This window comes from Pan troglodytes, chromosome 11 (assembly GCF_028858775.2).
Source record: "Pan troglodytes isolate AG18354 chromosome 11, NHGRI_mPanTro3-v2.0_pri, whole genome shotgun sequence".
Classification (NCBI taxonomy): domain Eukaryota; kingdom Metazoa; phylum Chordata; class Mammalia; order Primates; family Hominidae; genus Pan; species Pan troglodytes.
The window spans coordinates 16,344,636-16,368,962 of record NC_072409.2 but is presented as its reverse complement, the minus strand read 5'-3'; the positions used below and the strand labels follow the sequence as shown (position 1 = coordinate 16,368,962).

Here is a 24,327-nt window from a genome sequence, read left to right as displayed (position 1 = left end):
AGAGCAGCAAGCCATGAAATAGAAAAAAAGATACAATGGAGATGATCAATAAAGTCAAAAGTTGCTTCTTTGAAAAAACTAATCAAATTGAGATACATATAAAATACTCTAAATGACCCAAGGAAGGGGACTTAGCCTAGCCTGGGGCATGTGTGTGGGAGTCAGGGCAGATATATGGAAAAGATGAGGTAAAACTTAATTCTTGAAGGATACGTAAAAAGGTAGCCAAACAAAGGGAGGGAGCATTCAGAGGAGGAAAAACATGAACAAAGGTCAAGAGGAATAGCACAGCATGAAGGCTCAAGCAAACCACATGCAGTGTGGTGTCAGTAGTGCAAAAAGTTCAAGGAATATGGGAAATAAGCCTAGAGAAGGCTAGGGCCAAGTGTTAATTTTTTTAAATATTCAACTGAGTCTTCATTATGTACCTGGCACTTTACATGATTATAGCTTTTTATGCTGGCAATAAATAACTCCATGAAATATGGTTGTATTATGCCCATTTTACAGAAAAAGAAACTGAGTTTCAGAGCAAAATATGCCAAAAGTTACACATTGAGTTGTTTCAAACCCCTATCTGTGTAGGTCTAAAGCTCATGCTTACACCCACCAAGACATACTGCATCTTGGGTTGTGAAAAGCGTCATATGGAGCCTTCATAAGGAGTCTGAACTTTGTTCTTCAGGAAAATATTCAAATTTTCCCTGAAAAAAACAAAGCTCATTCTTACGAAGAAAGTTTAGAGTACTGTTACAGCTTCCATCAGGTTGCATACTACCTTATGGTGGACATTTGGATTGTTTCCACTTTCTGGCTATTGTGAATAATGCTACTATGAACATTAGTGTACAAGTTGTTATGTGCACATATGTTTTCGTTTCTCTTGGGTTTCTCTTGGGTATATATCAGGAGAGAACTGCTAGGATGTTTAACATTTGAGGAACTGCCAAATTGTTTTTCAAAATGGCTGCACCATTTTACAGCCCCACCAAGAGTGTATGAGGGTTCCAATTTCTCCACATCCCTGCCAACATGTACTATCTGTCTTATTTATTATAGATAACCCAATAGGTATGAAGTGGTATTTCACTGTGGTTTTGATTTTCATTTCCCTAATAGCTAATGATGGCATATGACATTTTAATGCAGCTCTTAATGTAACCCCCCCCTTTTTTTTTAACTCCAGAAATATTTTGACAAAACCTAAGAAATCACCTATCAAAACTGGCTGGATGCAGTGGCTCACGCCTGTAATCCCAACACTTTGGGAGGCTGAGGCGGGTGGAGCATGAGGTCAAGAGATCGAGACCATTCTGGCTGACACGGTGAAACCCCGTCTCTACTAAAAATACAAAAAATTAGCTGGGCGTGGTGGCGGGCGCCTGTGGTCCCAGCTACTCGGGAGGCTGAGGCAGGAGAATGGTGTGAACCCAGGAGGTGGAGGTTGCTGTGAGCTGAGATCGCACCACTGCACTCCAGCCTGGGCGACAGAGCAAGACTCTGTCTCAAAAAAAAAAAAAGAAATCACCTATCAAAACTTTTGGCAATAAAACTGCCAAAGTATGTGAAATGCTTAAGCCCTACCTCTGGATAGAAGATCAGGGATGACATAAGGAGTTAGAACTAATGAGAAGGTCAAGGATGAGCCAGGCACAGTGGCTCACACCTAGAATCCCAGCACTTTGGGAGGCCGAGGTGGAAGGATCACTTGAGGCTAGGTGTTCACGACTAGCCTGGGCAACATAGTGAGACACCACCTCTTTTTATTTTAAAAATAAAAAAAGAAGGTCAAGGATAAAGACAAAGCCAAGCATGTCTACTGAATACATTATTTGAATATTAAAAAGAGTGAGTTTACATTGTGATATGGCTGTTTCAAATTAGGCATAATGGCCACACCAAAATAGCCATATCAAAATGCCCCACTTTGAACTATGCACTGATGATTAGAATTAAGTATTTGGTGAAGACAGGGCCCATAGGTTGGAGAAGATTCATTTGTTTCACTCTCTTCTCCAGTATTTGTCATTATATTCTTCAAAAGTAAGTATTTATAGGAACCCTCAGAGCTGAGCATAAATTGCTAAAACTATTTTGGAAAGCAATTTGGCCATATATTCCAAAAGCCTTAAAATGTATATTCCATGTGGTCTAATTATTTCATTTTTGGAAAGTTAGCTTAAGAAAGTAATATGAAATATGCTGGGTGCAGTGACGCACACCTGTAATCCTAGCAATCTGGGAGGCTCAAGCCAGAGGATCGTTGAGGCCAAGAGTTCAAGACCAGCCTGGGCAACATATGGAGACCCCATCTCTACAAAAAAATATATATATATACAAAAATTAGCTGGCATGGGGGCGCACGTCTTTAGTCCTAGCTAGTTTGGAGGCTGGGGTGGGAGGATCACTTGAGGCCAGGAGTTCAAGGGTGCAGTGAGCTATGTTCATCCTGCTGCACTCCAGCCTGGGCGACAGAGTGAAACCTTGTCTCTAAAGACAAAAAAAAGAAAAAGAAAAGAACATGAAATATAGGAAGGAAGCACATTCCTGAATAATTTTTAATAGAGGGTTCAATCTAAACATTTAATACCAGGAAAATAAATAATGAAATACAACCCACTGAATGAAATATTTTGCAGCAATTAAAATGACATTAACAAAAAGTTGTATAGCAAGGAAAAATGTTTAAATTATAATGTGGACATTAATGTTAATGATACAATAAAATTGTATCAGATTTGTAAAACAAAAAAATATATATGCCCAGAAGAAATACTGGAAAGAAATGCTTCAACGTGAAAGCAGTCATTCCATATCAATGGTAGGACTATAAATGTTTTAAAAATATTTTTTCCAAATTTTTAAGCAATGTACAAGGATTATTTATATAAGTGAGAAATGTGCTTTTTAAATAAAACCAACATCCAGGCTCAAAGCCCAGTCCTGCACTGAAGGACTTATGTAAACACTAACTCTGATGTTCTTATTTCTAAAGGGGCCAGGAACTCACACTGTCTTCAGAAGAGCAATACGGTCCACTAGAACAAGACCTGGCCTACAAGCCAGGAGAGCCAGCCTCTAGATCTAAGCTGTGTGTCTCTTAACACCTCTGAAGAGTGGAAGAGTTGAAAGAGAACAAACACTGATTGCGTACTGACTTTGCCATACATGTTACCTATATGATTAACATGGAATAACCCCCTAAGTACCATGATGCCCCATGTGACAGAACTAATACGTGGTGGGGATTCAAACCCAAATCTATAGATGCAGGGACATCTGTACAACAGAAATAATGAAATCTACCATACTTACTGCACAAAGTCAAAGTCATGTTAGATAAATCTATGTGAAAGTTTCATATAAAATATCCAGTTCCATGGACATGTAAAACTCTAAGGCTCTCCACATAATCTCTTAATTCACTAGGTATTTCATAGCACCTGAAGGCAGAATTATGTGTTTCTTCTGCCTTCTTGAGCTAACAAGTCAAAAGTAATTAAGGACTGTTTTTAGTGAATGAGAAGAAGAAATTTTTTAATTGTAATGTGGATCATGCAAGGCAAATGATTATTTGGTAGACATTTAAATAACCAACAGGGGGAAATATTTACAATGCATATGAGATAAAAAGTAACCATAATATTTGCAAACCAATAAGAAAAAACATAAACAAAACAACCCAAAAGATAAAATGAACAAAAAATAGATTCAGTCATTTCACTGATGAAGCAAGACAAATGACAAATCAACTTATGCAAAAAGTTTAACCTTGTTGACAATCAGAGAAATGTAAATTAAAAGAACACATTTTTACCTGTCAGTCTGGCAAAGATACACAAGATGAATAGTATATAGTATTGGAGCAGATATGCAAAAACAGGCAGTCTCAAACCCTGCTGAGGGCAATTTGATAGTAACAATCAAAATATAAAGTACATATGCCCTTTCACCCAACAATCCTAGGAATTTATTCTACAGAAGTATTTGCACAAATACACACTTAAAATGTCTGAAAAGGCCAGGTGCAGTGGCTCAAGCCTGTAATCCCAACACTTTGGGAGGCCAAGGGAGGCAGATCACTTGAGGTCAGGAGTTCAAGACCAGCTTAGCCAACATGGTGAAACCCCGTCTCTACTGAAAATACAAAACAGCTAGACATAGTGGCACACACCTGTAATCCCAGCTACTCTGGAGGCTGAGGCACGAGAATTGCTTGAACCTGGGAGGCGGAGGATGCAGTGAGCCAACATAGTGCCATTGCACTCCAGCCTAGGTGGCAGAGCGAGACTCTGTCTCAAAAAAAAAAAAAAAAGCATCTGAAGAGTGATGTTTATTGCACCACTGTTTCTAATAGCAAAGAAAACACATAGAAACAACATCCGTCAATAAATTGTGGTATATAAAATGGACTATTAGGTTGTTAAAATGAAATGAATCTATATATATTAACAGAGAAAGATGTATATGAGGTACTGCTAAAACAGCAGTTGCCAAACACTATCTACATGGTATAACTGCAGCATTTTAAAAAATGAAATATCTGCTGGGTACAGTGGCTCACACCTGTAATCTCAGCACTTTGGGAGGCTGAGGTGGGAGAATCACTTGAGCCCAGGAGACTAGCTTGGGCAACATAGCACAATGCTGTCTCTACAAAAAAATATAAAAAGCTAGCTGGGCATAGTGTGCACCTGTAGTCCCAGCTCCTGGGGGGCGAGGGTTGCTGAGGTGGGAGGATGGTTTGAGCCCAGGAGGTGGAGGTTGCAGTGAGCCGAGATTGCGCCACTATACTCCAGCCTGGGTGACAGAGCAAGACCCTCTCTAGAAAGAAAAAATAAAATACGTGTATATTTATATTTATATACAGCATATATTCGTATCTCTACATATGATATCATGGTGGTAATTAGCACAGTTTACCAAATAGCCTGATTCTCCTCTTTACACCCTCATGGTGGGACTGCGCATCCCCCATCCCTCTGAGGTTAGCCATGGCCATGTAACTTGCTTCAGCGAATCAAATGCGAGCCGAGGTGATGCATCACTTCTGGGTAGACGTTTTAAAAACCAGTGCAAATTCACCACCACATGCTCTTTCCCTCCCTCAGTGACTCATGAAAGCAGGTGTCACAATGAGAGACCACGATCTCAATAACCAAGATGATGAGAGACCCCTGCTCCCCAACTCCACCAGCCCCCATTGAACCCATAGCATGGGCAAGAAATAAACTTTGGTTGTATTAAGGCACTGCTATTTTGTGGTTCTTACCATAGCACAATTTAGCCATCCTGATATGTACAAGAATAAGAAAAAAATCTGGGCCAGGCACGGTGGCTCACACCTGTAATTCCAGCACTTTGAGAGGACAAGGAATGCAGATCACAAGGTCAGTAGTTCGAGACCAGCCTGGCTAACATGGTGAAACCCCGTCTCTACTAAAAATACAAAAATTAGCCAGGTGTGGTGGCATGCACCTATAATCCCAGCTACTTGGGAGGCTGAGGCAGGAGAATTGCTTGAACCCGGGAGGCAGAGGTTGCAGTGAGCCAAGATTGCGTCACTGCACTCCAGCCTGGCTGACAGAGCAAGACTCTATCTCGAAAAAAAAGAAAGAAGTCTGTAAAGATACATATCAAATTGGGATTCTGGTGTCACCTCTCAGAAGTGGAATTAGAGGGGAGGATGGGAAGGGAGGGGGATGGGGTAGGTGGTTTGTTTCAGTTTTTATTTTATATGCTTGGGAACAGTATAAATTTTTATAAGCATATATTATTTCTGGAATTGGAACGAAGTTATTTATACATAATCTAAGATGTCCAAAAAATGGTCCACTGTTGTTTTTTAAAATTCCAATAACCCACAGTTCTGACACAATGAGAAATAGAATCTCCCTATGAGTATAAAGAACAAAATAGGAAAACTGGCCTTCATCAGAGTTCTAGGCAGATGTACTGAGGAACTTATTTGAAAAGCAAAACCGTACCCAGGGAAGACTACACAGGAGATAAACTGCCCATTCTTCCAGCTTCATTAAGGGTGCGAAGGTTTTATTCAGATGACAGAGAAGCATGTGGGAGAGGGAAGGAAGCTGCCAGAAATGCCTGCAAGGACTTATAAAGCATTTATAAAAATTACTAGATAATGGTTCAGAAACACCCAGGGAAACAAACACGCATGCAAATGGCAGCGGCAGCAGCTGGCAAGGCACAATTTGATACGAGGAGGAAGGAGAGATGCAAGTCCTCCTGGAATAGAGAAACCTAATCGTTCTCTCCAGCAAAACAATAACCTCTGTGGAGGAATCTCAGGGACATGACTCGGCTTCAGAGGAACAACCACAAGGAAAGGAGGGGTTCAAACCTAATTAGAGGATGGCAAGCTGATCTGCCTGTTCACACCATCCATTTTTCTGTTACAAAATTTAATTAAGATGTCATAGAGATTCACCAGAGGGAAAGTCAAACCAACATGTATTCTTACTTTAAAGTGCCAGGCGCTTTTAAGATTTTCTGGCTTCATCCTCACAACAACTAGCTAGTATTTTATACTCAGTCTTAGGGATGAGGTAAAGCAACTTGTCCAGGGGCACGGAGCCGCTGTGTGACCCAGAAAATTTGTATCTTTTCCACACAGCTGGTGGGTACTTTCATGTAGAATAACATCTGTTTTCCCTGTGAAACCCAAAGTCAAGATACTGATGTCACTTAAACGGCTAAAATGAGTTTCCCGTGGTGATGTACATAATTAACACACCAAAGTATGAGACAGGCCAGGCGCGGTGGCTCACGCCTGTAATCCCACCACTTTGGGAGGCTGAGGCGGGCAGATCATCTGAGGTCAGGAGTTCGAGACCAGCCTAGCCAACATGGTGAAACCCCATATCTACCAAAAATACAAAAATTAGCTGGGCATGGTGGCAGGCGCCTGTAGTCCCAGCTACTCAGGAGGCTGAGGCAGGAGAATCGCTTGAACCCAGGAGGCAGAGGTTGCAGTGAGCTGAGATCGCACCGCTGCACTCCAACCTGGGCAACAGAGCGAGACTCTATTTCAAACAAACAAACAAAAAACAAAGTATGACATAGGCACCAGGTCCAGAATGGAGCTTTAAAACATTCAATTAGACTCAGGAAACTTTAGAAGTATAACTGATTTAAAAAGAAAAAAACATGAAATCAGTGTTATTTTTTAACATCTTAAACCTAGACTACATCAAGTTGACATTCACCCAAAATGCAACTGTCCCTTACGCTGCAGCCATCTGTGAGTGGCTGTGTCATCTGCTGTATCCCCAAGATCCCAAATACAGCCTGGCACAAAGTAGATCTCAAAATATCTATTAGATAAGTCAAATTAGCTGGTCACCTGCTCTGACTAACCAATAACATACATATATGGACTACATTTTATATTAAATTTTCCCCCTGTTTAAGAAAAAATAGATCAAATAACCAAGCCTGTAATTACATGATAGAAAGAAAACAATCAACACTGAATACCTGCAGTGTGCCAAGCATTGGGTTAAGTCAATTTACATACATTCCCTCATTTACTCTCACAAAAATTCTGTGAGATAGATAGCACTAGCCCATTGCTACAGCTGAAGAAACTGAGTCTCAGAGAGGTTCTGTATTTAGTACAGAGTTTAGTCACACAAGCAATCAGAGGCAAGGATTTTAACCCACATCTGTCTGATTTCAAAGCCCATGCCAACTACAAAATGCAACACTTCCCCTTGAGAGAAGGCACTTAAACAGTGGTCGATTACTTTTACAATATGTTCAAGAACAGATTTAAATAAAAAATAAAATGCATGATTAAATTTTCGCCTTAAACTTCTGCTGATACAAAACCAGAACCCAAAACACTACCAAAATTGTGGCACAATACACTGTATGTTTTATAACACAGAAAACAGCCTAACCATCACAACACCTGCTTAAAAACACACAGACACGATTTTAATTTATAGGAGTTATAGAGCTTGAATGTGAGCCCCTTGAATTTATTGTCTTTTAAAGGACTGTTTAAGGAGTTGGTGTGGATTCATGAAGCTATTACCCGAATTGCATCGTTCAAATAACAATGGTAGTGAATTGTGATTTTTATGTTATGACAAGTTTAACTTGCAAAGGAAAAATTCCAATAGATTAGACATTAAAATAATGTATCTGTGGAAGGAGAACATTTGATGGAGTGGGGCATATAGTGTTTTTAAATATGGTGCTTTTTTTTAAAATGGGCAGTAAGTTGCAATGGCGGTCATTGAAAATAGAAAGGGAGGAAAGATTAGACTACCCAATATTTCATTTTATACTCTACCTTCTTCCAGAAGGAATCTGAGACAGAAAGATTCAAATAGCAGGCTCACATTCCACAGAGGAGGAAGGCAACCCAGCTAGTCAAATGGCACAGGAATTGCATCTCCCCTGTGGGCAGCAGCAAGACAGGATTTGGAAGGCGCAGGCACCAAATGCTCCCTCTGCCAGGCAGGATATATTTCAGTGTGTTTTATTTTAAGTCCTATTTGCATTATTGCTCTCCTGATTCTGACCAACTCCAAGGTCACTTGAATTATGGGTCAAATGAGGAATGGGAAGGTTAAGAAGGAGAGAATCATAAAACACTTAAAAGTGGGTTTTGGAACAAAAAAAAGGCTACTGTTTGAACCCTGACTTTCTCACTTACTTGCTGTGCCCACCTCAGTTTCTTCTGCTGTTACTTGAGAATAGTAATGATGATAGTGATGATAATAGAATAACTCCTTGCAGAATGGTTTTTGCAAAGGATTAGCAAAGAAGAAGGTATATGATTGAAAACTGGCTACAAGCCCAGGCCCTGGATGGCTCTGCCACTGGTTATCTGTGTGGCCATGGGCTGGCCCTGTACCGGCCCCTCTCTAAGCCTCAGTTCCCTCATCTGTAAGTTGAAGATGACAGTGCAGTCTATTTTAGAGGGTTGTTGCAAGGATTAAATAAATAATGCATAGTAAATACTCAATACAATTTTTTTTTTTTTGAGACAGTCTCACTCTGTTATCCCAGCTGAAGTGCAGTGGTGCGATCTCAGCTCACTGCAACCTCCGCCTCCTGGGTTCAAGCAATTCTCGTGCCTCAGCCTCTCAATACAATTTTTCACGAGCATAAAACAGTACAATGCCTTGCACATAACCCCTATTTAATAAACAGTAACTAATATTATACAAGTTGTAAGTAGGACAATATAGTAAGTGTATACTTGTTCTAAAGAAAGGCTGGATAAATTTCAGGGAACAATGCATGATTTGGAGTCTCTGAAACAAAGACTTTATACTGTAATAGATCTCGGGACAGGGGCTTATTCAAACTATCATCAACAAAGGTCCCGCTATGAAATCTCTCAGAGCCCTCATTCACATTAGCTGGTGGCCATGGCACCACTGTGCACATAAACACAACCTACATCTCCAAAGAGGGCAGCTCACAACAAAAGTGGCATCCACTCTCTATGGTGTCTTTCCTCTAAGGTGTTTTTTAATGAGGGTAGCAAAATGACAGAAGAATCCACGGGAGATGGGGAGTCTTCACAGGACGGGAAGAAGACCATACAAATCCATAAACATTGAGCATCTCCGGTGAACCAGAAACCATGCCTTTCTTTCACGTTGCAACTTCAGTGGTGACTCTGTAAACATGATTTTGCTATTTGAGAGTAACTCCGGTCTTGTCTACAAGTTTACAGAGCTAACATCTGTGATCCTTCCCTTTCAGAAACAAATTTAACATTGTGGACACAGTTAAATTAGACCTGGCCAGAACGGGTATGACTGCAAACTGAATCATCTGAGGGCTGGCATGGTTCACTTGGGACTGAAGGAGAGTGGGCAAGGGAGGCCGGGTCTATATATGGCAAGCAATCTGTGATTAAATTCAGTCAGAAGCGCAAGCTTCTTGGCATGGCCTTCACCATGCTCTGTGATCTGGCTTCTTCATCGCTCTCCACTCCCCCATATGCTCCCTCAGCTGCCATCATCCCATCCTGCATGTAAAACCTGGTCCATACTGCCTGCCTTGTTGTTCCTACTCTGTATGGAACATCCTTGAATCACTCACCTCCCAGACCAAACTGTAACTGTCTGTTTGCATGTATTCCTCCTCCTACACCAGGAGCTCCTGGAGGGCAAGGAGTGTATCCTGTTCACATCTACATCTGCGACCTCCAGCCCAGTGTTTACCAATAGAGAGCACAGAATTGAAGCCTGGTTTCAAATGGAATGCATATTTCAAATGCTAGCTCTGTCCCTTACTAGCTATGTGGCCTCAGGTAAGTTAACCTCTGTGTACTTCCATGTTCTCATATGTAGAACGGACACAATAAGGCATTTACTTTACTGAGCTGTTGGGAGAATCAAACAATTGTATATATGTAGAGCACTTAAAACAGCACCTGGAACAGAGTAAGAGCTACATAAAGATTTATTATCATATTGTTGTTGTTGTTAAATATATGTGGAATAAGGAAAAGTTAAAAAGGAGCCAGGGATGGTGGCTCACGCCTGTAATCCCAGCATTTTGAGAGGCCGAGGCAGGCAGATCACTTGAGGTCAGGAGTTCAAGACCAGTCTGGCCAACATGGTGAAACCCCATCTCTATTAAAAATACAAAAATTAGCCAGGGATGGTGACACATGCCTGTAATCTCAGCTACTCAGGAGGCTGAGGCAGGAGAACTGCTTGAACCTCTGAGGGAGAGGTTGTAGTGAGAGTGCAGTGAGCCAAGACAGCACCACTGCACTCCAGCCTGGATGACAGAACGACACACTGTCTCAAAAAAAAAAAAAAAAGTGAAAAAGGAAGCGAGATTGTGTGCCCTGCAGCTGAGCAAACTTCTGAATTCACATGCTGGCTCAGTCCTACCCTGTTAAAGTGGACGGTGATATATAGCTCCTCACTATGCACCCATAAAAGGAGACACAGCTTTCACTCTGGTTGGTGTTCATGACCTTATTTCTTACCTGGGCTACTCATCCACTCCCACCAAAGCCAGCCACCTGAGTACTCCCCAAACCCACAGCAACACAGCATGGGCTGCAAGAGATACTGTTGCTCACACCCTTGCACCACAGCCCCCAGTAGAAGTTCTTGCTCCTAAAACAGCGCTGGGAGTTCAAGATGATCTCATCCAATATCACCTCATAACAGATGGGGAAAGGCAGGCATAAGAAAGGTCATGTGTTTGCACTTTGTTAGTACCAGGGATATATATATACGTTAGTTTTCATGCAGTCAACTTTGTAGGAGGTACTAAGAATACTATAATCATAGTTTAAAGCAGGAAGGAACTTTAAAGTTTAGCTACTCTGGCACTTTTCAACCTCCACACTAGGGTGTCAAGACGTGATGTAAGCTCTGTTGCAAATATTCCATAATTCATTTGATGAATATTTATTGAGCACCTAGAATATGCTGTGCATTAGGGACATAAGTCAGATACCACCCCTGCCCTCAGGACTTCATGCACTAATGAGGAAGGGTGACAGTAATAATCACAAGCCTAATAGTAGAGTCTTATTGTTGCAAGTGAATTGTTTTTTTAATTTTCAATATTTTTTTTAGAGACAGGGTCTTGCTCTGTCACCCAGGCTGGTGTGCAGTGGCACAATCATAGCTCACTGCATCCTTGAACTCCTGGACTCAAGTGATCCTCCCACCTCAGCCTCCCAAGTAGGTGGAATTACAGGCATGAGCCACCACACTCAGTGAATTATGTTTTAAAATATACTAGAATAAACATCTCCACCTATATGCCATTGTGCTCTCTGAGTGGGAAAAAAAAGGCAGGGTTGGAGGTGGAAGAAGCAGTTACAGGTAGTGCCTTGGAAAAAGCCTACCCACTGGGGTTGACCAGTGCAACAGTCTCATGTAGATCAACATTACCATTATGCGGCTACCGAAGTAGAGAGTAGATCAACATTACCATTATGCGGCTACCGAAGTAGAGAGTAGATCAACATTACCATTATGCGGCTACCGAAGTAGAAAGACTGGAAACTGCTGAATTAGCTCTGTCCACCCCTACTTTACAGATAAGCAAACTGAGGCCTCAAGGGTTTAACTGACTTGCCCTGATAAATGGAAGAACGTCAAAATTCTGTTAATGGCTCACATAGCCTTCCTCCCCAGAACAGGTCCAAATCCCATCGCATGGCACATGATCTGATCCCTGCTCATTTCTGAAGCCCCATCTCTTACCACTCCACCTCCCACGCTATGATCCGGCCATACTGAAAGTCCTGAAAGGGCCTCTGCTTTGCCCATACCACTCCTGCAACCAGGGATCCAAAGTCCATGCCCCTAAATAACTCCAGTTCATTTTCAGCACTCACAACTCAGCTCGGGTTTATTTCCTCCAGGAAATCCTTCCTGGGTGCCCCTCCTCTACCTCCCGCAGCATTTCTACTTTCACACAGAAACACTCATCACATAATGTATTCATTCATTCAACAAATATTTATTGAGCAACTTCTATGTGCCAAGTACCTGCGGGTACAGCAATAAACAAAACAAAGCCCCTGCCCTCATGGAGCTTACATTCTAGTGAGGGAAACGACAATAAACAAGCAATACATAATATAATGCCTGGCGAAGTTTAGTACTATGGAAAAAAAATAAATACCAAGGGCTGGAGATTGATGGGGAAGGTATCATCTAAAGAAGTGACAAGAGTAAGCCATGCAAATAAATGAAAAGGGAGAATTTCAGGATGCAGCAGCAATGTAATGACCTGTAATGACCGCAATTATTCCTTTACTTGTGTTTTATTCCCTATTGAACCATGAAGTCCTGGGGGGCAAGGGTCACATCTTAAGTATGTTTGGTTCCCAGGGCCCAGCAAAGAACTTGGCACCTCCAAAGTGGACATTTACGGAATGAGTGAACGAACCTGGGCTGGGATGTATTAGTCCATCTGGCCCCATCTCTCCGAGCAAACGAGATCTGGCCTGCTTCATGTCTCTCTCTCTCCCACAGGGATAAGCTAAGTGGAGGCCCCACTTGGGCCAATCTGCCTAGCCTGACTCCATAGCCTGGTTTTATTTGCTGGATTCTCCCTTCATTAAGACCACGGCACTGACAAGTTGTCCAGTTGTACCTTTTCTAGCCCTCATATCTCTGGCCTGGACCTGGGACCCTGCCTAGAAACCCAAATACTTTAGAACTGAGAGCCTGCCTTTGTTTTCCCCAAGTTTCCCCAGCATGAAAGTTCCCCTCTGAATCCCAAGCCCCAAGGTTGGGGGCCCAGACACTTGGAGTCAGACTTCCCCAACGGCTACACCCTATCCACCTGGAAGTCGGTTCTGCCTGATCCTTGACTTCCCTCCAAACCAAATGCACTTTTTCCTATTGGGACATCAACCCTCTGACCACATCAGTCCTTTCTGTGGCCATCTCTCTGTATGTTCCAACTTAATGAAACCATTACCAAGCATCTACCATAGCCAAGGCACAGGGCTAAGAACCTGAGTCCTCTGTTACCTGCAGCAGATCCCTGTTACCACTGGCTGTGTCCACACTCAGCTATCCTTAATCAAACTCCTGACACTCCTGAAAGCACATTAAATATCTTATATGCTGCAAATAAAGTCAAATGGCTTTATCCACGCAGCCAACTGCAACAGACACCTCTAGAGTCACTGGTGCTACATCCCATCCCCTGCCAGTCTAAAATGGGCTCAGGGATGATAACTCATGTCTTCATTCACCCTTTCATTCACTGCTTACTGACACATGCTGTAAGCCAAGCCTGGAATATAAAATACAGTGCCTGATTTTATACCACTGATCATGAGGACAGTGGTAGTGCTGGTGGTGGTGATGGTGATGATGGTGGAAGAAGAGAGAAAGGAGAAGGTGGCAACATAAGTTACCATTTATTGCAGACTTGTGCTGTAAAACACTAAGCAGTGAGTCTTCTAATGCTAACAAGATGATGAGATAAGTATAATTGGCCTCACTTTACAGAGAAGGTAATAGGCTGAAGAGGTGAAGCAACTTACTCAAGGTCACACAGCTAAGTAGCAAAGTGTAGTGAGACCCTAGGCCTGTCTGCCTCCAAAAGAAAAACTGTTCCTCTGCCCAAGAGTCACACAGCAAGTGCTAAACAAATATAACTTCAATGAAGAAGTGAGAGAGCGGGTCCGGGGCCCCAGGGGCTTACAAGCTGGTGGAGGAGACAGACGTACACATATCTACAAGCAGAGGCAAATGCTGATGGCTGAGACATAAAAAGAGCTGCAGGGAGGCAGAGGAGTGAGTGGCTACCTTGACCTGGAGGGGTCTGGGGGGCCCTCTTGGAGGAAGTGATTTTGGGGGGTAGGCCTTGAAGGATGAGCACTTTGCGGCTGACAAGCAGGCCCGAGCGTGGTGCACCGCAGGAGCTCAGCCCTCGCCCGCCGACCTGACCTGGGCCGTGCCGAGACCTCTGAGGTCGTCCTGTCCACCCCACTGTGCCCACGCGGCCGGGTCGGGCCGGGCCTCACCTCCTTCCACTTGAGCTGGCGGATGCTGATCTTCAGGGCATCCAGGGAGGTCCTGGCCTTGGAGCTGTCCACGGTGACCGGCCGCTGGGAGCCGTTCTCGCCGGAACCGTGGCCCGAGCTCCGCTTGCAGCTTCGGCCCTTGCCCCGGGGCTTCCCGTGCGGACGGAGGCCCTGCACCGGCTTCGGCTTGGACGGGGGCAGCGTGGGCGGTGGCCGCTGAAGGACCTGGGTGTCCCCCTCCTCAGCCGCACTGGGCTGCGCCGGGGCCGGGGCCAGGGCCTTGGGCTGCTCCTCCCCTGCCTTGCACTCCGGTTCCCCGGCCGCGCCCGCGTCCACGCGGACCTGTTCCGCCACCGTCTCCGCTGTGGCCTCGGCCTCAGCTTTGGCCGCCGCTTTGGCCGCAGCCACCGCCTCCGCCTCCCACCGGGCCGCCAGCTCGCTCTCGGAGCTGCCCCGCCGCATGGCGCTCAGGGCCGGGGCCAGTGCCAGTGCCACCGCCGCCGCCGCCGCTCCGCCGCCCCAGCCCGCCACCAAACTGCCGCCGCTGCAGCCGCTGCCACGCGTTCCCCGCCCGAGCCCGTTGCCATGATCGCTCAGGCTCGGGTTGACAGCGGCAGTCACCGCCTCGAGACGGGGTCCGGGAAGGGACAATCGCCGGCCGAGCCCCAGCGACCTCATAGGCGAGGCTGCCCACGTGACCCTGCCTGTCACAGAGGCAGCGGCGGCCATGTTGGAAGAGGGCAAAGAGCCGCCAGGACCCGCCCACCCCGCGGATGCGCTGGATCTCGAGGGCGCAGAACTCGGAGTGGCGAGGAGAAGCGGGAGGGCAGATTGAGCGCGCGTGGGGCTCGTGAGCCCGGGGACTGGGAGTAAAAACAACTACCTCAAGCAGGAGGCTCAGTCCCCGCCAACACTCGCTGGGATAACTCTCGATAGGACGGAGGAGGAGCCCCCCAATGGGACCCTCCTCAGTGCAATGGATGGGACCCTCCTCAGTGCGATGGATGTGAGCAGCCCAGGCCCTAGGGGAGCAGAGAGAGTTCCGCTGAAGAAACCCTCTGCTGGTCCTCTGAGCGCCCCCAGATAAGAGGGGAGGCACTTTTCCCTGTTCTCAGGGAGCTCCCGATGGGATGGGGAAGTCATGGGCATGGGTAAGCCCCCTATAGATTCCCACTCGAGTTGAAGATATTAACGATTTTTTCTTTTTCTTTTCTTTTCTTTTTCTTTTCTTTTTTTTTTTTAGACAGGGTCTCTCTCTGTCGCCCAGGCTGGAGTGCAGTGGCGCGATCCCGGCTCACTGCAGCAGCCTCAACTTCCAGAGTTCAAGGGATCCTCCCACCCCAACCTCCCGAGTAGCTGAGACTACACGAATGTACCACCACGCCCGGCTAAGTTTTGTGTTTCTCGTAGAAACGTGGTTTCGCCATGTTGCCCAGGCTGTTCTCAAACTCCTGACCTCGGGTGATCTGCCAGCCTCGGCCTCCCAAAGTGCTAGGATTACAAGCAGAACCACCGCGTCTCTTTTTTGTTTTTGTTTTGTTGTTGTTGTTACAGAGTTTCGCTCTTGTCGCCCAGGCTGGGATGCAATGGTGTGATCTCGGCTCATTGCAGCCTCCGCCTCCCGGGTTCAAGCAATTCTCCTGCCTCAGCCTCGTGAGTAGCTGGGATTGCAGGAGCCGGCCACCATGCCCGGCTAATTTTTTGTATTTTTAGTATAGACGGGGTTTCACCATCTTGGCCAGGCTGGTCTCTAACTCCTGACCTCTGATGATCCACCCACCTCAGCCTCCCAAAGTGCTGAGATTACGAACGTGAGCCACCACGTCCAGCCTGACTGCTTTTTCTTATATCACTTTTTTTGTTGTGGTAAAATATAACAAAATTTGCTATTTTAACCATTTTTAGTGTACAATTCAATGGCATTCTGTATACTCACATTGTCGTGCAACCAGCACCACTATGGGTCTCCGGAACTCTTTTATCTTCCCAAACTGAAACTTTGTGTCTATGAAACAATAAGTCGGGATTCCCTTCTCTCCTAGTCCCTGGGAACCACTATTTCTACTTTCTCACTATGAATTTGACTATTCCTGGTTCCTCATGTCAGTGGAATCATGCAGTATTTGTCTGGCTTATTTCACGTAGCATAATGTCCTCAAGGTTTCTCCATGTTGTAGCATGAGTCCGAATTTCACTCATTTTTAAGACTGAAAAATATTTCGTCGTGTGCATACACCACCTCGTTTTTATCCATTCATCTGTCAATGGACTTAGGTTGTTTCCACCTTTTGGCTATTGTGAAGAATGTCGGTTAACATTGGTATACAAATACCTGTTTGAGCCCCTGCTTTCCATTTTTGGGAGTTGCCATCATTTTGAAGCCAAACCAAGGAGAAAGCTCTCCCCTCCCACCTGAGGGAGCAGCATTTGTTATTTTAGGAAGTGGGGTTGAGAAGGTGTAACAGCACCCCAGACTGACCACAGCGGCCACGACTGCACACAGGGGAACTTTGCCTCGCTCGACACTACAGGGTGAAAGAAACACAGAAGTTGTCAAGGAACGTGGCCTCTCTTTCTCTCTCATCTTTCCAGGTGTCTTGTTTCTTTGCTTTAGTCCAGAGGTTTCACTTGCTGAATAAACTGCCTTGAAATGTCCAAGTCATAAACTTAAGAGATCCAAACCTCCTTTTTAGCAGCAGAGGGCGCTCGCATCTGTTCCCTTCATGACTTTGTTTCAGAGTTTCTGTAAGTATGGTCGTCTGGCCACTTGCATGGGAGCAACCCGGGGTGTTTATTTAAAATGCAGGCTCCTGGATCCCACCCCCAGAGACTGTGATGCAGCACATCTGGGTGGACCTGGGAATCTGCATGTTAAATTAACTCCTCCGCTGATTCTAAGGCAGCGGAGGCAAGAACCACTCATAGAGTCTGATGCGAGTCCTCTGGAAATTCTTGGAGCTGTCCGTGGTATCAGTAAGAAGGCCTCACTGTCCCCCCATTTCTCTCCACCAACCTACCCCCCAAATCCTGTCCCTCCTCCTGGTGTCCTTGATCTCAGCAAGTGGCACTACCTTCATTCAGTCATCCATGCTTGAAATTTGCCGAGATCGCGCCACTGCACTCCAGCCTGGGCGACAGAGTGAGACTCGGTCTCAAAAAAAAAAAAAAAAAAAAATATATATATATATATATATGAACTGGGCATGATGGCATATGCCTGTAATCCCAGCTACTCGGGAGGCTGAGGCACAAAACTCATGAACCCAGGAGGCAGAGGCTGCAGTGAACTGAGATCGCGCCACTGCACGCCTAGGGCAACAGAGCGAGACTCATTCGAGAGAGAAAGAGACAGAGAGAGAGAGATCTCCTCTTTCCTCTCTTATCTATCTCTATCATCACCACCCCAATTCAGGCTTCTGCTGATAGCCCACCTCCAGCTCTGCCACACACCCACCCATTCTCCACACCAGACCTGCCACTCTCCTGCTTAGAAACCTCCCCTGGTTTGTCACCATCTACAGATAAAGTCCAAGAACATTGATTGTCCTAAGAGGCCCTTCCTGATTACAATTTCTGAAATCAACGCCTCTCCCTGCCTCCATGCCTTTGTAAACATTGTTCCTTCTGTCTGGACTTCCCTTCCTTCATGTCTGTTCTTAGACAAACTTTTCCCAGTGCCTCAGGCAGAAATAGTTACTCTCTGTGCTCTTCTATTCACACCCATAATTCTCATCCACAACTCTCAACCCTGGTCTGTCTGTCACACTATCTAGAAATCATCTCAGCCTCCACCATTAGTCTGGGCAAGAACAAATCTTGTCTGATTCATCTCTGTATCCCCATCTCCTGGGTCTTGGAACACAGTAGCCCTTGCTTTGTTCATGGTAGTATGAACAAAGTAGTATGGATGTATTAATGAATGAGTCATTTTCAGCCTCATATGTCAAATCTGTAAGGACAATCCCATATAGAAATATTCATTTTGGCTTCACATCCCGAGACCTCTTCTGCCTCAGGGCCTTTGCACATGCCCTTCCCCTCTGCCTTTCTTTAGATCTCTGGCTACTGCTCCTTCATTATTCAGTGTAAATGATACATCTGCACAGATACCTCTGATCTCTTCATCTAAGTCAGACTTATTCAGATGAAATAATTATGCAAGAGAGGAAAATAGGAGGTATCATGAGGGTGTATATGATTAAGTGCCAATGAGGCAAAGAGTAAAAAATAAAATTCATCCAGTAGCTCAAGAAATAGAGAATTTACTGTGAATTAGAAAGCTAGACCAGGCTTCCTATAAGAGAGAGACTATAAGCTGAGTCTTCGAGGTGGAGTAGGAATCAGGTTGATAGAAAGCTAGGTGGGATGGTCACTGAAGAGCTATGGATAGGGCTGCTGCAGTCATGCAAGAGGCCTTGCGGGCGTTGAAATCCAATGTGTGCAAAGCCTCACCCATCATGGCTTTGGCCATGGGATGGGGGTGCTTTTGCCCATTGGCTTAAAGACTCCCAGGGCTCATGGAGGCCCTGTACTGAGAGGGAAGATGAGGAAAAGGTGAAGCAAGATTTAAGAAGGGGATAATCATCTGCTTCTTCAAGAGGGCAGGGAGCAGACTGGACCGGTTGAAACACAAGCCTCTGAGCAAGGGAGAAAAGAAAGGAAACAAGGCCCACTTGAGCCCGACTGTCGGGTCTTTGAATACCATGGCACCCTTGACTTCTCAGGAAATTCTAAAATGTGTTAGTGGAAAATCCAAACCCACATGAGACTCCTTCAAGAAAAGCTTCAGCTGTGTCTGCTAAGAAGCAAAAGCAGGTTAGATTTCAGGACTAGGATTACTTCCAAAAAATACACAAATGTGAAAATAAAGTTCTCTGGGAGTTCTCTCCTTTTCCTTCCCAGCACTCACCATAGTTTACAGTTAGAGTGTTACTTGTTTGTTTACTTGTTATAGCCTGTCTTGCCAGCCAGGGTCTGGGTGCCAGAATATAAAGGGTGTGTTGTTCTTGCTGACCACAATATCCTAGTGCCTAGTTCAGTGCCTGGCACAGAGTAGGCATTCTGGAACTGTTTCTTGAATGAATGAATGAATGAATGAATGAATGAAAAATTAGACTGCCCAGATAGTCAACAATTAAAAAATGGTTAAGTGAATGATAGCAAACGCTGTCAATGACAGCTTCAGCCGCTTAGGAAAATGTTGATGATGTAACATTAAGGGAACTGGTGCAAGCATTGCAATTACAATGCTTAAAAAGTGCTCTGCGTAAACAGGGCCTGGAAGAATATAGAGACAAATGAGAACAGCTGTGGTGCTGGAGACACGAGATCTTGCTTAAAATTTTCCACTCAGTTTTGGCAAACCGTAACAACCTTGTGGCTCCTCATATCCTTGAACCCTGAAATCAATCTCATTTCTAGAGACTGCTGATAAGAGTCGGAAAGACAAAGCTTTAGGTAGTCATCTGTTACTGGTGAGTAACCTCTCTGCGACAGGCACTGTCCTAAGCATTTTGCATACATCATGTCATTTACTCTGTAAACCAGCTCTGGGATGGGTCCTGTTGTTAATCACATTTTACAGATGGTGAAGGAAATGGCTACTACTCCGAGAAGAGAAGGAGCTTGCCCAAGTCACAGCTAGTAAAGGCAAAGACAGGATTCAAACTCAGAGTGGTCTGACACCAGCCCCAGCTCCCAACACCCACACTTATTCCCACACCAAGACTTTGTCCACAAAAATACTCAACATACATTTAAACACCAGCGAGTTTAATCCTCAGCTCTGTGAAAATTATATGCAGGGAAAAACACTGGAGGCAGATATGCCAAAATATTAATAGTGGTTATCCTGGGTGATGGAATTAAGGGTGACTTATTTTCTTCTTTATTCTTTTCCATAATTTCCACATTTTCTACAATGAGCATGTGTTGCCTTAATAACTGGAAAATCAATGTACTTTTAAATTAAAATTTTACCTTAGTTGTTATTTCTCAATGCTCAGAGTGTTCTTTCTCTAATAGAAGTCTGACCATGTCAGTCCTCTGTTTAAAACCCTCCTGGGGACCCCTGAAGCTATATGGGAAGGAGCTTGTTTTGTTTTTGTTTTTGAGACAGGGTCTCACCCTGTTGCCTAGGCTGGAGTGCAGTGACACGATCTCCACTTACTGCAACCTCTGCCTTCTGGGTTCAAGCGATTCTCATGCTTCAGTCTCCCGAGTAGCTGGGACTACAGGCGCTCCCCACCACATGTGCTAATTTTTGTACTTTTAATAGAGACAGGGTTTCGCCATGTTGGCCAGGTTGGTCTCAAACTCCTGACCTCAAATGATCCACCCATCTCGACCTCCCAAAGTGCTAGGATTACAGGCGTGAGACACTGCGATCGGCCGGGAAGGGGCTTGTTTTGACACTGACCTCACCATGTCTTCACCACTCCCATCCCATCCACATCCCAGATGGACTTGCTGTAAAATGGACTTTTACAGCTGTCAAAGTCAATTGACTTTTTAAATTTTTAAATTGACGTTAACAGCTGTAAAAGTCCATTTTACAGCAAATCCATTTGTGGGGAAAGAGACAGGAGGAACAAATGGTCCAGGAGAGAAGGGTGTGGGCAACTTTTACCCCAGCTGGGTGTTTCTGCCCTATTAGTATCAGAGGTCGCCACCAGGTGGCGCCCGAGGTCCAGTTTTTAAGAGGGAGAAGGCTGAAGCGCCTCCGAATCGCGAGCTCTGCCCAGCTCAGCTTGTAAACACACACGTTTTTGCACCTCTGGGCTTTTGCCACTATTGCCCTCTCTGCTGGGTGCACCCTCCCTCACAGCTCACCTCACCCAATCCGCTCAGATTATCCTTCAGGCCCAGCTACAAAATCTCCTTTTCTTAGGGTATGGCTGAGCTCCCGGGGGCACCCAGTTCCCGGAAGGCGGCGTGGCCGATCTTAATGAATGAGCAAAAGGCGTCATGTTCAGTTTCAGGTTAACTTTTTCTCTAATAGGTTGTTTCTTTCTTATTGTCAATAGTAGCCATTGTTCATGGAGCACATCTGTATGTCGAGCCTCGTTGTGTATTTGGGCATTTAACTGAGCATTATTTTCCCCACAGCACAGTTTAGCCTGGAGGCTGAGCACGAGTTCTGAAGCTGACAGCCTGGGTTCAAGTCTTATCTCTCCCACTTCCTGGCTGATTATACTTAGATAGGTTACCTAGCTCTTCTGTGATTCTTTCCTCACTGTGAAAAGGTGAAAATGATAGTACCTACCTCCCAGTGTTCCTGTTACTTTGAGGATTAAGTTAGCCACCACATGGAAAAGCATTTAGAACAGAAACGGCTGGCATATACCAAACTTTCAAGTAACCTGTTGATCTCTGTTATGCCCCTATGTTCCTCTTGGCTTTATGATTCTCTAGAAAGCAGTGCCATCCCGTCCTCTTGGATCTGCTTTTATGATCTCTCCACCCCATGCTAGGCTGCATGCTAGGCTCCCCATCCCCACAGACCAGGAGTTCCTGGAGGACTGGGCTGTGGTTGATTCAGTCCCCTGGGCCCCCAGCACAGGGCCCAGCACAGAGTAAATGGCACTTATGGAATTGGATTATGAATTATTTAGCCTGGGCATTGTTGCCTTAGGTTTTACAGTTCTGTATCTACAGGTATGTCAAGGGATATAGGGGTGAAAGAGGAAATTACCGAAACAAAACAGAGTTTTGACATTTTTATTGGAGGGTAATATACACACAGAAAACTTCGATGGATTTTCATAAACTGAAAAGACCGATGAAACCAACACCCAGATCAAAAATCAGAACATCCCCAACACCCTGGAAGCCCCACCCTAGGGTAACTGCTTTCCTGACTTCTAATAGCATGGATTAGTTTTGTTTAAAATAAGATACATTTTAACTGATTCCAAGTTTTAAGAACCCACGTCATACATTATGTGCTTGGGTGGAGAGGCATAAGGCCAGAGGCTATTTTCAAACACAACAGCAGACAGTGGGACCCACAGTGACCAACAGCCCACTGGGGTGGGGCCCTGCTTCATGGCTTGCAAAATGCCACATGATGTCTGTACACTGAGTACCCCTTTCCACTTCTGCACACCCATGTGACCATGCTGTGCGTGGAAGTCAAGGAGGGACGTCCCAGAAGAGGGGACAGGGACAAGAGCAGGGCACCTGGCAGAACCGATCACTCAGGGAAAGGCCCTGACAGGTGAACTAGGGAACGTAAGGGGGTGCTGGGTGTGGGCAGGAGGGGTGTGGTAAAGACATGCTGAGGCTGGCAAGCTCAGTGTCAAAACAAGCCCCTTCACTGCCGGCACAGTGGCTCACGCCTATAATCCCAGCACTTTGGGAGGCCGAGACAGGCAGATCACTTGAGGTCAGGTGTTTGAGACCAGCCTGGCCAACATGGCGAAATCCCATCTCTACTAAAAGTACAAAAATTAGCCGGCGTCATGGTACATGTCTGTAGTCGCAGCTACTCAGTAGACTGAGGCATAAGACTTGCTTGAACCCAGAAGGCAGAGGTTGCAGTAAGTGGAGATCGTGCCACTGCACTCCAGCCTGGGTGACAGAGATCGTGCCACTGCACTCCAGCCTGGTGACAAAAACAAAACAAGCTCCTTCCCATAGCTTCAGGGGTCCCTAGGAGGGTTTTTAGCAGAGGACTGACTGGTCAGATTTCTATTTCAGAAATAAAGCTCTGCACGTTGAGAAATAAAAGTAAGTTAACATTTATTGTCCTAAACCCTTTACGTGGATTATTGAGTTTACGGCTCACAGCAACTGAGGAGGTAGACAGCAGTGGTCTCCCACTTTATAGATCAGGAAGCAGCACAAGGAAAGTAAGTGGGTGCCCAAAGTCACTCAGCTGGAAGTTCTGGAGCTCATATGCCAACCCGGGCCCAGAGCCTGACCCCTAACTTTATTCTACCTTGGAAGAAGGCTTGGGGGCAGAATCAGGGTGAGGAGACCAGTGAGGAGTCTACTGCAGTTAAGCAGCCCAGAGGTGGTGGGGGGCAGCTGTGGGAAGGGGACCGAGATAGGAGGGAACTGGGGCCCTTCCTGCTGCTCAGGCTCATCAGCATTGCCCTTTCCTCAGGCACCAGGAGCTTGGACTGGGCTCCCCTCTCACCAACCTAATTTCAGAGACTCCCAGTTTCCTCCTTCTCCCTCCTCACTGTCCCCAAAAGACTCATCCTTCCAATGCTTTCACTTTGCCAAGGAAGAAGCTTGGGAGATGGCAGTAAGTCTGGGGTCCCACAGCCCTGGTCTTTACCCTGGGGCTCAACAACTTCATGAAAGGGTCTCTGGAAGCACTGGGGAGCCTGCCCCCTCTAGTTATTATCCTGAGGATGAGTGGAGGTTATCTTGGCTTCCTTCCCCCTGGGCCTCTTCCTCCAGGGCATCCCTGTCCCTGGGAGATTAGCTTGAAGCTGCCATCAGCCTCAAGGATAGCACCCCGTTGTCTTGGGGGGATGAATGGTCACTAGGAGACCTCCAGACTAGCAACACCTCCCGTGGAGCCCCTGCCCTGGGAAGCCTCCTGGAGAAGGCTGATGGAAGACAGAGGTACCTTTGGGCAGCCACACCTGGCACCTGGCGGACAGATGTACCTGGAGGGGCAGGCCGGAGGGAGGTGAAGATAGCTTTAGGGAGAAATTGGAGCTGCAGATGGAGGCCTAATCTTGTCTGCTCTGAGAAAGAGCCCTAGGAAAGAAAGGAAGAGAGAGAGGAGTGGCGGGAGGGAAGGATGGAGGGAAGGAAGAAACTTACATTTGCTTAACACTTCCAGTATATTGGGA

The 24,327-nt window shown here is 45.5% G+C and overlaps 1 protein-coding gene and 1 long non-coding RNA gene across 5 annotated transcripts in view; one reads left to right on the top strand and one right to left on the bottom strand.

Moving 5' to 3' along the window:
* TTLL11 (tubulin tyrosine ligase like 11) overlaps positions 1-15,165 on the bottom strand; it is a 278,099-nt gene extending 262,934 nt beyond the window's left edge. Inside the window, exon 1 of one of the 4 annotated variants that reach the window (XM_054658398.2) lies at positions 14,516-15,165. In XM_054658398.2, coding sequence (XP_054514373.1) covers positions 14,516-14,977 — 462 coding nt within the window. In that variant the 5' untranslated portion in view covers positions 14,978-15,165. The remainder of the gene's footprint in view (positions 1-14,515) is intronic. The other 3 variants (XM_016961590.4, XM_016961591.4, XM_063787531.1) reach the window with 3 other exon arrangements.
* Positions 15,166-15,276: 111 nt separating this feature from the next.
* LOC134807630 (uncharacterized) lies at positions 15,277-17,173 on the top strand. The gene is made up of 2 exons (XR_010148572.1): positions 15,277-15,521; positions 15,759-17,173. It is a non-coding gene; the product is annotated as an uncharacterized LOC134807630 (long non-coding RNA).
* Positions 17,174-24,327: the final 7,154 nt, after the last annotated feature.